Source organism: Danio rerio, chromosome 4, assembly GCF_052040795.2.
Source record: "Danio rerio strain M-AB ecotype USA chromosome 4, GRCz13ab, whole genome shotgun sequence".
NCBI lineage: Eukaryota > Metazoa > Chordata > Actinopteri > Cypriniformes > Danionidae > Danio > Danio rerio.
The window spans coordinates 59,329,416-59,342,029 of NC_141024.2; the positions used below are offsets into that span (position 1 = coordinate 59,329,416).

The following is a 12,614-nucleotide window of genomic DNA, read 5'->3' on the forward strand; positions in this document are numbered from 1 at the left end:
ACTGAAACGGGAACCATCCACCCTCAAGACGTTTCAAAGCTGGACGGACCAATCGAGTTCCATACTTCAAGAATGTTTTCATCATATGGACTGGGAGATGTTCCGGGCAGCTTCTGATGACGACATTAAACTTTACTCAAGACACCGTTACATGCTTCATCAGAAAGTGTATAGAAGACATGGTCCCAACAAAAACTGTTCGTATCTACCCCAACCCAAAACCATGAATTGATGGCAAAGTTCGAACAGCCCTATCAGTGTGAACCTCCGCCTATAAATCCAGAAATGCTGAGGAACAAAAACAAGCAAACTACAACCTCAGGTAAACTATCAAAGCAGCAAAACATCAATACAGAGATACAGCTAGAGGGGAGGAGAATGTGGCAGGGACTTAATTACATCACAAACTTTAAAAGTAACAAACCCGCCACTGTAAACATTTCTGCATCTCTCCTGGATGAGCTTAACTCCTTCTACACCTGCTTTAAAGCCCAGGACACCCACACACTGTGCGCTCCCGCGGCCGATACCGAAACCGCCAGCACACTCTGTTTCTGTAGCAGACGTAACGAGATCTTTCCGGAACATCCGGAAAGCTACGGCCCAGATGGCATCCCTGGACGTGTACTTAAAGCATGCGCACACCAGCTAGCGGGGGTTTTCACGGACATCGTTAACCTCTCGCTCTCTCTGTCTGTGGTTCCCACATGCTTTAAGACAGCTACTATTGTGCCCATACCGAAATAATCTAAAACCACATACTTAAATGACTGGCGTCCAGTTGCTCTGACACCCATCTTCAGCAAGTGCTTTGAGAAGCTGTTTAAAAAGCACATCTGCTCTGTACTGCCTGCTCACACTGACCCTCTGCAATTTGCTTACAGGAATAATCGCTCCACTGATGTTGCAATTGCTTTCACCTTGCACACTGCTCTGTCTCACCTGGAAAACAAAAACACATATGTGAGAATGCTGTTTGTGGACTACAGCTCAGTATTCAACACTATAGTGCCTGCCAAACTAGTGGTGAAGCTCTAAGCTCTGGGTCTACACAGCTCTATGTGCATCTAGATCCTGGACTTCCTATCAAGCAGACGCCAGGTGGTCAGAATGAACAACATGACCTGATCCACACTGATGATCCACAGAGCTGTGTTCTCAGTCCACTCCTGTACTCCCTGTACACACGCGACTCTACAGCCAAACACAGCTCCAACGTCATCGTTAAATTTGCTGATGACACAACAGTGGTGGGCCTAATCACAGATAATGATGAGATGGCCTACAGAGAGGAGGTTTACACTCTGACGCAGTGGTGTGAGGAAAACCACCTCTCACTCAACATCAGCAAAACCAAGGAGCTGGGAGAAGAGAGAACACACCCCCATCACCATCAACGGGACACCAGTGGAGAGAGTCAGCACTTTCAAGTTTCTTGGAGTACACATTGCTGAGGATTTGACATGGACTGCTCACACAGACGCAGTGCTAAGGAAGGCACAACAACGCCTGTTCTTCCTCAGGCGTCTCAGGAGGTTTGGAATAAGCCCTCACATCCTCCGCTCGTTCTACACCTGCACTGTGGGAAGCATCCTGCGTGGCTGTATCACCACCTGGTATGGAAATAGCACCAGCAGCAATCGCAAAGGCCTACATAGGATTGTGTGAACTGCTGGACGCGAAGTAGGAGGTGAGCTTCCCTCCCATCACGACATCACCAGGCAGTGCATGAGGAAAGCCAAGTGAATTATAAGCGACTCCAGCCACCCAAGCCATAAACTTTTCTCTTTGCTACCCTTAGGCAAATGGTTCTGCAGCATCCGGTCGCGCACCAGCCGACTAAAGGAAAGCTTCTTCCCTCAGACTATCAGGCTGATGAACACTTAATACCTCTCAATGCACACCATGTATATGTAGCATGCACTGCACTTTAACCAATACATACCTAAAACAATACTGCCTACAACTATGGGTACACATATTCATTATACATATCGCTGTCAACAATTATAATGCTGCCAAATTATTTTGTACTATCTGTATTTTGCACTGTCGTTATATTTGCACTGTCTGTATTTTGTACTGTCTAGAGCCAGCACCTAAGCTTTTCACTCATCATAGCACACGTGCTGCTGATGATGTGACAATAAAAGTGATTTGATATTCATGGCCATTTTTTCTTCATTGGCCTTTATTATAGCAACATTTATATATATATAAATATATATATTATAGCCATGACAGCATATAATCATGCAAGATACTTCTAAAAGATACACTAAACCTCGAGAAGACTCCTCTTCTGGACCAGGCACACCACACTCTATGCAGCAAACCAGTGGATGACAAGGAAGCGCCATGCGCCTTCGTGATTAAATGCCACTACTTTTCCGAAAAAGGATATTTTAAAGAAAGCCACTGAAATAAAGACAACAGTACACTGGGCTGTGAATGACAATACAAATGTTAATGTCGCTCTCCGGTTAACTTTTAAATAACCACTATAGCACATGTTGGTTGTTGTTATTTCTAGTTCTCAAGTATATTTTGTCAGTAATGGGGTCGATTTGTCATAAAACATCAAGAGCTGTTCAAATGGTTTTGTTTTATACGTGAGGTCCCACATGGTCAGCTAGCTAAGAGTGCGAGTAGGTGGAAGTGTGTGTAAGTTGACACCAAGGTTTCAATCTTGTGTTGTTTCGTGTTTATAAAAGTGTATGTGCGATCACACCTTTTTTTTTCCTTTTTTTTTTCTTTCCTCTCTCTCCCCCACACATCCCCCTACATACAAAACCCACAGATACCTTTCGGGTGCTTCGGATGCTTCTGATAAATGTTTTCAACAGCACATAAAATGGGTGGAGTAAAGACAAACTTTACCAGTTGGAATGTGCAGAGGCTAAATCACCCAATAAAACGAAACAATTAAAATCAGTTAAAAACAGTTCAAATCCGATACTGTATATTTACAGGAGACACATCTGTTGAAAATGACTATTCTAAACTGAATAGAGGAGGCTATACACAAATATATTATTCAAACTTCAATAGCAAAAGTAGGGTCGTTGCTGTACTCATACATAAGAATGTACAGTTTGTCATTGAGTCAAATGTGCTGGATAAAAATGGCAGATACATAATAATCCAAACTTTTAACATGTCTGTGGTCCTGGCCTATGTGTATGCTCCTAATTAGGACAATGTACACATTTTCAGTGATTTATTTTCAATTTTGCCTAGTCTTGACACACACAATATAATTTTAAGAGGCGAACCTCCTGAATTTTATTCACCTGTGCATCAAACCTATTCCAGGATTGACCATTTTCTCCTGGACAAGCAGTTACGTCCCTTACGCCCCATTCACAAGGGGCATCAGCGTCAACGCTTCCCGTTCACTTTGAATGGGTGACGTCAGGCGTTGCCGAACTGCATTGTGGATTCGTCGACGCTGCTTCAGAGGCATTGTTCGCTGCAAAAGTTGGGACTTGATCAACTTTTCAAGCGGCGATGGAAGCATCATCCGACAGATCGCTGTAAGCAAATACACCAGCTCAGACTGTGGCCTATTGCTGACTAAATTCATTGGCTAACGCAGCTATGACGATCACGTCAGCCCCAACTTCAGACACGCCCTCTGTCAAGCGTTGACGCTGAAGCCCCGTGTGAATGGGGCATTAATGTCAGCAGTAGAGTATGGTAGTATTGTTATTTCGGACCATTGTCCAGTCTCTCTAAAGCTATGTTTTCAGGCAATGGAATCCTCCAACATACATGGCGGTTTAACTCAAGACTCTAGGCAGACGACGATTTTGTAAAAGTTATTGATGCTTAAATTTATTTCTTCCTTGAGATAAACGAATCCCCAGAGATAAGTTTGAGCATCCTATGGTATACTCTGAAAGCATTTATAAAAGGACAGATTATTTAATATCAAGCTAGCACAAATAAAAAAATGTCAAAACGGCTTACAGAGATTATGAATTAAATAATACAATTGATCAGCTATAGTCAACATCACCTTCTGAAGAGCTCCATTAGAAAAGACTCCTTCTGCAAGCAGAAAATGACTCCCTGACAAGTGAAAATGCAAAGGATCTCTACATAAGATCACGCTAGATTCATTATGAACATGGTGAACGAGCTGCCAGGTTATTGTGTTACCAACTGAAACAATCCTCAGCAGCTGGTTTTATAGCAGCAGTTAGTAAGGGTGAGGGCAGTATTATTACTGATTAACAGGGAATTAATGATCCATTTAAACACTTTTATAAAACCCTTTGCAGCTCTGAGGTAAACGAAATTGGATGTATTGAGAGCTTTTTCAATTATTTAGAATTGCCATACCTTTGTGATTCAGATCAGTTGGCATTAGAATGAAATATAACACCTTCTGAAATTGAAAATGCAATTAAAAAATTGAAAACCGGAAAAGCACCAGGCCCTGATGGCTTCGGGCCGAGTTTTATAAGAAGTTTACTGCCAAGCTAACACCACTGTTGTGCAAGTTATTTGATGAAGCTCTTGTTTTGGAGACAATTTTTTTAGGTACTTTCAAGTCCATAGTTTCGTAAAAAAAACACTTCTCTCCTTCACTGAACCAACCATAAGCATGTTGGATAGATGAATTGGTAAATATGGACCCATACCAAAGGGGTATGATGTCCATGTTGTATGAAGTGGTCTAAAGAACTGCCTCCCCTTACCTAAATTATATAAAGCTAAAATAGGAAGACGGACTGGGACTAGAAATATCAGATACAGCCTGGCAATATGCCATAGAACTGGTACACTCATCCCCTGCATTTATTAGACATGGTCTTCTTCAGTTTAAGGTGCTTCTTAGGCTTCACCTATCTAGGAGCAAGCTGGCAAAAATGTATCCAGGGTCAGATTCATCTTGCCCCAGATGTGGTTTGGAGCCAGCAGATCTGATGTTCTGGCGATGCCCTAGATTGTATAAATTTTGGGCCAATATTTTTAGATCATTTTCATCTATATATGTAATAGAGATCATTGCCTTTTCTTCTTTATTGGCCAGACGCCTGATTCTCCTAAGATGGAAAAAACAAACCCACCATCCCACAAACATTGGATATTAGAATTGTTATCACATCTTAAACTCGAGCACCTTAAGTACATCATCCAAGACTCTACAAAAAAGTTTTAGAGGTTTGGCAGCCTTTCCTCTCCTACATTGAACGCTCAGAGGTTATTATATCCTTGGTGAGAGTTTATCCCTAGTTTCCTAATTTATTTGATCTATTTTTATTAATTAATTTATTTTTATCTTTCACCCTTTTTCTTTATGGGGTGTATGTCTGTAACTATGTACCATATTAATTTGTTGTTCAATATGTGTGTTGTGGAAAAATTAAAGACTTTGGAAAAATCAATTAAAATAGTTGAATAATAAGAATGTAAGAAGTACTAAAACAGTTTTTAGAAGAGTAATAATCCAATTAATCTACTTACAGTAGATGTCTCTGTCGAAGGTCTGTGAATTTAAGCTAGTTATTAATTAAAGAAGAACAAGTCTTTCTCGTACGTGACTTTGTTCTTTGTGTGACTGAAATGTAGGTAATGGGTAAGCAGGATGAGAAAAATTATATATTCTTCAATTATATATTCCTTCTATGCTAATCAAGGACTTCTAAGACATTGCAAGCATGGGATAGGTCCTCCTGGCTTGGCAGAGTTGATCACAGCTCCTGTACACATCTCTGCCATTTGCTTGCAGTAACCATGTGCTTTTCACCATACACAATTCTTCTGCTTGTGATCTTCCTTCAAATAGCTTTATCATGTTTGGTGTCATTTGACAGTTTATGACTTAAGCATTGTAGTGCTAAAATAAACAGAGACATTGATTGCTTGTATTTCAATATACAATATATTTACTATTGTTGAGTCATGGCCTGAGGAGAGTATGTTAATGTTCTTCTCACCCACTTTATCTCCTCAACTGTGCTCTCTCATGTTCAGCTGGTTTTGTGGGTTGATTTTCACTAATCTTTAACAATGCTTTGCTCAGGGTATAATACGTAAAGGTAAGTGTTGATCTGGGAGAATGGCTTTTACTCTGCATCTCCTGCACACGGCTGCGTAGCCTCATATGCTAACAAAGACAGTTTCACTGTCTTTGTTGCTTAGCAGTGCATATGTTACAGCTAATTTCTTTATACAGTATGTTAGTTTGTTTCATTCTACTGTCTGTATATTCAAACATGTAAATTAATAAACAACTTTACCTGCTTTAAGCTTTGAGATTCTTTCTCTTTATCAATGATAATAACAACTTTGATGGAGTCATATTAATTACAATGGAGTCAGATAAATAATGGATTTAAACACGCCATCCTTCAACTGCTTTCTGTTTCTGATTATTGGTTCAGAATAGCAGTGTAAGCTCCAAACCTTACAGCTATGTTTCCATCAAAAAATGCCAATTAAATTTATTTGCAAAACTGGAATATCGCATAAAAATATGCAAATAAATCAGTGTTGTCGGGCGACGAGGAGGCAAAGTAGGTGGTGCTGTCGCCTCACAGCAAGAAGGTTGCTGGTTCGAGCCTCAGCTGGGTCAGTTGGCATTTCTGTGTGGAGTTTGCATGTTCTCCCCGAGCTTGCGTGGGTTTTCTCTGGGTGCTCCGGTTTCCCCCACAAGATCAAAGACAAGCAGCATTACACTGTTTTAAGGATCTAAAAATTTATTCTTTAAAAAGCAAAAAGATTCCAATGGCGGCGCCTGCTGGTACGTGAAGAATATGGTCAATACTGACGAACTTCACACTCAAACGTTTGCATATCATCAGCATGCTGTAATCCATTTCTTACGCAGCAGAAGTCTTTTTTAGACTAGTTGTTGGCCAGTTGTAGTCAGTGCAATGCTAGTGCAATGCAGTGTTATTGTTCCACTATAATTTGTTTTGTCTCACATCATCCCACAACATCATATAGTTTAGAATACTGTACAATGTTTTATAATAATTAATTATTTTAGAGTCCATTTCATTTAGCATATTTAAAATTAGAGTCATCCATGTTTTCTGACATACTTTAAATCAGGGTTTCTACAGGTGTCACCAAGTTAAATTTAAGACTTTTTAAGACATTTTTAAGACCATTATGAATGAAATTTTAGACTAAGGAATTTTTCAAATGGCCCAGAAGAAAAGGTTGTTATTTGTTCTATCAAAAAATATTTTTTTATATAAAATAATTAATAACACAATAATAGATCAATGATAACAATATTAAAATATTTTAGATATTTCTTATTTAAATATCTTAAATATTGTGTAAAAACAAGAGAGCTCGACTTGGATCCACACACTTTTTTCCAAAATAAACTTTCTTTAAAATAAAAAATAAAAACTAATTAACGAATGTTTAAAAAGTTTTAAAAACTATAATAAACTAAATCCATTCAAAACAATCTGTCCAGGTGGATATCCTCAGCAGTCTTTACCATTATGATAAATAGAGTTAATGACCTTTTTAAATAAAAGTTGAAAGTTTTATTGAGATGGATTGATGGTTATTGTGTGGGTTTTGACCAAATTGGGTAGCAAAACATGAACACAGGAAAATGAAGACTTGTTTAAAGAAGATTTAAGACCTACAACACAACATTTCAGCAAATTTAATACTTTTTAGGGCAAAATTTTAGATTTTGGAATTTAAGACTCCGCGGAAACCCTGTTTAAATACAATAGCCCTGATAAAAAGTTATTATAATAAAAATGTAATTCTAACTCTGATACTATCTGTGAGAACTAGTAACAACTACTAGAAACAAGTTTAAACTCATAAAGAAGTTGATGAAAAAAAGGGAATTGTGATCTACCCGACATATGCAAATGGAAAGTACCAAGCCAACACTATCACTGTAATAGCAGATATCTTCTATGAGAATACTGTAGGTCAAATATTGTCAGCTCAGGTAAACTTTTTTTTAATTTATTGTTTTTATTTATTTCATATAGCGACAGTGCTCAAGGGTGCTTTACACACAGTAGGAGAACAAGAAAAGCAATAACCTTAAGAAGGTAGAGAAAATGGGAGACTAATAATACTTAAAATAATGACAAAAGACATGAGAACAAGCAACAAAAGAAACTCGTTCCTATCTTTCAATGAGTGCTTATGTGAATTTAGGAGAACTAGGCAGCACACTCAGGGCTGCAACATGGATTTAATTTAGTATTCTTATTATTAAAATATATCTGAATGAAAACTAACTTGTTTGTTCCTGCTGATCTTCCTGTTTGACTGTGAATGTTTCTTCAATCTTCACATCTTCACTCTCCTCTTTAATAAACGCCATCTTTATAACAGTGTGGAGATCAGTCGCTTCAGCAGGAGTTTTTCTCTGTGTTTGGACACTTTATTCTGTTTAAAATGAACAAAAACAATAAACAGAAACAAAATAACTTCTCTTCAACACTTGCTTCAACAGTTCCTTTATATGAGAGTGATTAACAAAAATAAATCAGGTAAGTCTGAGCAAGAAACAATAGCCACAAACAAATGACCTGATAAAAACTAGTCCTCCATTTCTTATATATATATATATATATATATATATATATATATATATATATATATATATATATATATATATATATATATATATATATATGTATACTTATTTTGGAATGACATTATGCTAGTAAATAAATAAAACCTTCATTAAAACACTTAACATTACACACATTTCTGTTGTTCAAACAATTGCCCTCGATTTCTGTTATTAAAATAGTACTTCGTTGCATAAAGGATTAAAATAATAGTCAACCGCAGGTATATAATATTGAAAGGAAAACCTGAAACTTTAATCAATCTGTTTATATTTGTGTAAAGTTGTGAAACAAACCTTCCTCCAGTTGAACCGCAGCGCGGAAGCGGCGCAGCCTTATGACGTCACACAATACGCCAAAATAAAAGTCTTTTTTGTTCAGCTTTTTTGCCACTTACTGTTGCAGTCAGGACATGATAAATTTCACACTCCTTTTCACATCTCACACAACATATCTGCTCTCTCTCTTTCAAATACACAGACATTCAGTATTTGAAGTTGATCAAAACTTTTAATCCAAACATTTTTACACAATTTTGAAAAACTTGTTTAATCTACTAAGTATAAGTGTTTTTTTTTTTTTTCGTTTTTATTGTTGCAAAAAGTTTACATCACAAAACGGAACAATCATATATAAAATAAATTAAAATTGTTACAACTGCAACAAGGAGCAAGGAGCAGTACAAAATATCTACATCAAAGGACAAACAAAACATTATGGGTCTGCACTTTTTCCACTTACAACAATGAATGTGATATACCCATTAGTAAAATAAAGTTCACAACATCAGAGAAAGAACAATGTAAATCAGCTTTGTAAAATAAAATATCTTCTAGAACAATAGGGGGGACTTAAATCCTCTTTAATGAAAGCCAAGGATGGATGTCAAACCAGAATTTAAAAGTAAATTCACAAGAAAAAAAAAAGTGATTGAGTGTTTCTGGAGCAGATCTACACTTGTCAACATCAAAGTTAAATCTTTTTTGAATAAACTCGTTCACATGGTATATCCTGAATAAAATTCTGTAATGAGTTTACTTAACCTTAGGTGCTACAGGATATTTAAGAGAAAAGGTAAAAGCTTTGTCCTCTACTAAGGGTTTAACAACTTCTAGATGATAACACTTAAAATCACCCATTATAAGGCGTGTTGTAAATAAGCTTGTTGTTATATTTACTATCAAAAATATCAACATTGATAATTTTAAAGACGGAAGAAAAGTTACAAGTGTACATGGGGGATCAAAATAATTACTTTGAATTAACCTAAACAAAGCAATAGGTATAGCCTCGCTAATTTTAATATAACCTTTATCTGTGATTTTAACTCTATATTTATTTAAAAAATTCGTTATGAGATAGTAGCAGTCCATTTTCATCTAACAAATCATTAATAAATATAATGCCTTTATTGTACCAGTCACTTTTAAACAATGATTTTCTGTTAATAATAACAGCCCTTTTATTCCAAAGAGTGGATTTATGAGGGGAAAATTATGGGTAAATATAATTTTCCAAAAAAGTAGTTCTTGCTATTGAAAATTAGACAGCATCAAAGGAAGTTTTGAACAATCATAATCATATCTTAATACAAATTCAAGGCCACCATTTTTTTAAACAAATTATTTGGGATATGATACCATATTGAATAAGGCTTAAACACTGTTTCAACCATTTAACTCTAAAAGTGCAATGAAGACATTCAAAATTAATAGCTTTCAAACCTCCATATTCTTACTCTTTGATCATATGATTCTTACGTAAATAATGTGATTTATTTTTACAAATAAATGTAAAAAATGTTAAATTAATAGATTTAACTATTTTGGGAGGAGTATATAAAGGATAAGTTAAATATATAATTTTAGATAATCCCTCAGTCTTAGTCAAAAGAATTTCACCCAATATGGAAAGGTCTCTAGCTAGCCAATGATTTAGGGATTTTTTCATCCCTTCCATTTTAGTATTAAAATTTGCACATTCTCTATTAACAGAATTTTTGGTGATGGTAACTCCCAAGTATTTAACTTCTTCTTTTACTAGAATACCTTCTAACTCTCTTAAAGTACAATTCTGAATAGTTAATATTCCACATTTTCTTAGGTTTAAGGTGAGTTCAGAAGCTTTAGGAAACAGAAACTTTGACAAGAGCTAAAAGGAGCACCTCCCTATTTTTAAGAATTAATAGAGTGTCATCAGCAAACTGACTTAAAGTAAAAGTCCTACCAAGTATATTAATACCTAAAGTGTACTCTGATTTAATATAATGACATAAGTTCAACAGCTATATTAAAAAGTAAAGGTGAGATGGGACATCCTTGATGGATTAATCTTTTGATGTAAACTCTAGGAGATGATCCTGAATTCAGGGATTTACTACTGAATATATCAGTATAGAACATGGAAATTACCCTACAAAAGCTCGGACCAAACCCAAAAGTTTCTAAAGACTTTCTAAAGACAAAAAAGGATGCTCAAGGGTATCAAATGCCTTGAAAAAGTCTAGAAATAGAAATAAACTTGTCTGAGGAATTAAATAATCGAGCATATCAAGTATCATTCTGAATAATTCTCCCTTTAATACATTAAAAATAAAAGATAATACAATAAAAAATAAATTTAATACAATAAAAGCTGATTGTGTTTCATTAATTATCTCGCCTATACCTTTTTTTGAGTCTATTGGCAAATACATGAGAGAGCAATTTAAAATCATTGGACAAAAGAGTTATGGGTCTCCAATTATTTAAAAATAATTTGTCTTTGCTTGGCTCTGGAACTAAAATTATTAAAATCTGCTTCATAGAAGTCGATAGTTCTGCTTTGTCTTTACTTTTCTTAAGTGCTTCAAACACTAAAAATCTCATCTCTGGCCAAATATGTTTATAAAACTCAACTGTAATTCCGTATATGCCTGGATTTTCCATTGGACATTTTAGAAATAGCAACATCAAGTTCAGAGATAACAATGTCAGATTCCATCATTTCACGGAAGCAGTCATCTATAATAGGAACTTTATCTTTTAAAAAGGAAAAGAAAAAGTCACAACCACTCTCATTAAATTTTGACTTATATAATAATATGAATAGATGTGATCATCAATCAAAGTTTTCTCTTCACTTACATTGTTATTTATGCTACGTTTATTAATAGTTTTTGAAGCTTGCCTTTGCTTTACTAAATTTAAAAAAATATATGAAGAATTTTTCTCCCCCTCCTCTATCCATTTCACTCTAGATCGTAAAGCTCCTTTAGCTTTCTCTGTATAGTAGTCATCCAACTCTGATGGCAAAATACGAAGTTCATTTTGTTCTATATCTTCAAGAAAATCTTTATCACCACAATCATTTAATCTAGATAAAACTGTTAACTGTCTTTTTTTTCTAACAGAGGAAAACAATAGCTCATTACAGCAAAGCCATTTTTAACTTGATTTATTTTTAATTTGAGAAAAGCATGTGGCAAAAGAAAAAGAAAACCAAGCGGCAAATAGGGAGAAAAGCATTTGCCAAATGCTTATTTAAAAAGCTGTTTAAAATGTGTTTTGTGATTTATTAATACAATTTTTTACTGTTTGATTAATCAGCCTTTAAAACATGAATTAAATAAAAATACAGTAATAAAAGTGTCTATTTATTTATACATTTAAAATGTTTTTGTAATGCATTGTTTTATTGCCTAATTAAATGACTTTTAACCATCTGGGGTCTGAGGGTGTTTTGGGGCTCTGGAGAAGTTTTGACATGCACTGACATTTGTGTTGTTTTCAGTATCTTAAAAACATTTTAATGGCTAATGTGTGATAACACTGTAAACAGCACAAGTTGGGCTACAATAATACCTAAGCAGCATGTTTGTATGTGTTTGTGTTTTTGAGAAAGAAACGTTTATGCGTGTTTAGTGAAAAACTAAAATATTGAAATCCCTGAAACAAGGCCGTGAAACACACAGAGAACATTTGTGCACAAGACTTTTGAGAACTGGATCTGGTAGTCTAGTGTTTTTGCTTCAAAATGATGTGAGAATCATCT

At 35.6% G+C, this 12,614-nt stretch overlaps 2 protein-coding genes across 2 annotated transcripts in view; both read right to left on the minus strand.

Annotated features, from left to right (window-relative positions):
- LOC137491118 (uncharacterized) overlaps positions 1-8,929 on the minus strand; it is a 14,604-nt gene extending 5,675 nt beyond the window's left edge. The window contains exons 1-2 of the mRNA XM_087249380.2: positions 8,879-8,929; positions 8,245-8,394 (exon numbers count right to left, since the gene is read on the minus strand). Coding sequence (XP_087105506.1) covers positions 8,245-8,329 — 85 coding nt within the window. The 5' untranslated portion in view covers positions 8,330-8,394; positions 8,879-8,929. The remainder of the gene's footprint in view (positions 1-8,244; positions 8,395-8,878) is intronic.
- LOC110439541 (NACHT, LRR and PYD domains-containing protein 3-like) overlaps positions 1-12,614 on the minus strand; it is a 601,035-nt gene that overhangs the window by 318,547 nt on the left and 269,874 nt on the right. The window lies entirely within an intron of this gene.